A 2,340-nucleotide genomic window follows, 5' to 3' on the forward strand; every position below is an offset into this window, starting at 1 on the left:
ATGGAGTCAGCCGGAAGCAGAGGAGCGGTGCAGCGATCTGCACCAAGTCAGAGCAGCATGCTGTACCACCTCACCAACTCGGCGTGGATGTACCTGGCGCCGGTGGCTCTCGGGGTGCTCAGGTCCTTCTTCAACCAGCACCTCCGGCGGCCGCTGCGGCGGTTCCTCCCGTCCCTAGACCCGTTCGTCACCGTTGACGTCGCCGCCAAGCCGGAAGACCACTCCTACTACTACGGCCCCGAGGGCGGCGTCAAGTCGAGCGACGCCTACGGGGAGGTGCTGGCTTACCTGAGCTTGGCGTGCTCGCGGGAGGCGCGGGAACTCCGCGCAGATGGCGCCGCCGAGGGCCACGGCCTCGTGCTCAGCCTCCGCGAAGGCCAGGAGGTGGCCGACGAGTTCAAGGGCGTCACCTTGTGGTGGTCGGCGGTGCCGCATCCCGAGGCGGCGAGGAGGTGCTGCCGCCTCACGTTCCACGAGCGCCACCGGAGGCTCGTCGTCGACGAGTACCTGCCCTACGTTCGCCGCACCGGACAGGAGCTCGCCGCCCGCAACCGTCCCCGCAGGCTCTACTCCAACAAGAAGGAGCTCAACTACCAGTACGTAATCGATTTTATCTTGTTTCATTGAAAGTTATCAGCACTGCTTGTTAATGAGCTCAATTTCCATGTTGATCGCTCAGTTCTAGGAGGGACGAGGTATGGAGCTACATCGACTTCGACCACCCGACCACCTTCGAGACTCTGGCCATGGACCCAGCAAAGAAGCAGATGATCATGGACGACCTCGACGACTTCCGAAACAGCAGGGACTACTACTGCCGCATCGGCAAGGCGTGGAAGCGCGGCTACCTCCTCTACGGCCCGCCGGGAACGGGCAAGACCACTATGATCGCCGCCATGGCCAACTACCTCAACTACGACATCTACGACATCGAGCTCACCTCCCTACAGACCAACGGCGACCTCCGCAAGCTCTTCGTCGAGACCACGGGCAAGTCCATCATCGTCATCGAGGACATCGACTGCTCCCTCGACCTCACCGGCAGCCGTGCCAGCATGATGCCGCAAAGAGACGTCGTCGACAAGTCACACGACAGGATGGTGACGCTGTCCGGACTGCTCAACTTCCTCGACGGGCTGTGGTCGGCGCACAGCGGCGAGCGGATCATCGTGATCACCACCAACCGCCCCGAGATGCTTGACCCGGCGCTGATCCGGCCGGGTAGGATGGACATGCACGTCGAGATGTCCTACTGCAAGTTTGGGGCGTTCATGACGCTCGCCAAGAACTACCTCGGGGTGGACGCGCACCCTCTCTTCTACGATGTGGAGGAGCTTTTGCAGGTGGCGGACATGACGCCGGCGGACGTCGCCGAGTGCCTCATGATGCCCTCCGAGCGCACCGCCCGGCGCGGCGTGGATGCCTGCCTCGCGCGCTTGGTAGACGAGCTCAAGAAGAAGCGCGAGGAGAAGAGAGCGGCCAAGGAGAAAGTTGCACCGGAGTAGGGGAAGAGCGAGGAGAATCAAAGAAAAACAACGGCGGCGAAGTCACGGCGGACGGAAGAACTCGCTAGTAGTGCGACAACTAGCTTAGCTTGGTAACCAGCGCATTTGGTAAGTTTTGCAAGTGTACAGTTTGAGAAAACATAATTGCAGCTTTGGTACTGCTACTCCCTCCGTTATAAAATACATGACTCAACAATACTGTTATTGTGTCATTTTTTATTTTTATCGGTTTTGGTAGCTAGGTCGGTCAACAGAAAATTTCAGCAAGTTTCAATCGATTCTGAAATTGAGATTTAGCAAAATCTCAATGATCCTACTTTTATTTTGTTTGTGCTTCTTGTACTTTGTTTTTGCAGGTGTCTTGTTAGTTGTTACTCAGGTGTCTCTTCCACGGTTTAGTTCAGAACTTTCAATAGGTAATTCGGCACCACAACCTCCGTATGTGCGAGGTGCTTGCAGCCAGTCAAGCTGTACTCAGGGCGTCTGCCCGAAGCTGAGGAGAACCATGCCCCCGTGCACCTCCACCTTAGATATGCTGGCCAACGTTGAAGCTTAGCCGGCAAGGAGTGCGATCAACTGCGTTTCGTGGCGTTGTATAAAATGACATGGGGCAACAGCTTTCCACCGGCAGCAACTCGTTTCTCACGGTTTTCCCAATTCATTTTTTTCGATAAAAGACCCTTTATATTATTTAAAAGGTTAAAAGCATTGCACCAGGTATTTGCATAACTAAGATGCAGCCGCTCAAATCTATCTTCTAAATAAGAAGAAAAAAAAGGCTCAATACAAGTAGTCCACTGGAAACTGTATTGACACCTAAGGTGGTGAAGGTTCA

At 55.6% G+C, this 2,340-nt stretch overlaps 1 protein-coding gene across 1 annotated transcript; it reads left to right on the forward strand.

Moving 5' to 3' along the window:
- LOC124655726 (AAA-ATPase At3g28610-like) lies at nucleotides 1-1,505 on the forward strand. Its single transcript, XM_047194581.1, has 2 exons — nucleotides 1-596; nucleotides 680-1,505. Exons 1-2 carry the CDS (start codon nucleotides 1-3, stop codon nucleotides 1,503-1,505), a joined length of 1,422 nt encoding a protein of 473 aa, XP_047050537.1.
- The last annotated feature ends 835 nt before the right edge of the window (nucleotides 1,506-2,340 follow it).

Source organism: Lolium rigidum, chromosome 1 (genome assembly GCF_022539505.1).
Source record: "Lolium rigidum isolate FL_2022 chromosome 1, APGP_CSIRO_Lrig_0.1, whole genome shotgun sequence".
NCBI lineage: Eukaryota > Viridiplantae > Streptophyta > Magnoliopsida > Poales > Poaceae > Lolium > Lolium rigidum.

What these genes read in the sequence shown, in the direction of transcription:
- LOC124655726 (XM_047194581.1), top strand. Translation starts at nt 1, where the DNA reads ATGGAGTCAGCCGGAAGCAGAGGAGCGGTGCAGCGATCTGCACCAAGT. An exon ending in AAGAAGGAGCTCAACTACCA is followed by an intron (nt 597 to 679) that starts GTACGTAATCGA and finishes TTGATCGCTCAG; the next exon opens with TTCTAGGAGGGACGAGGTAT.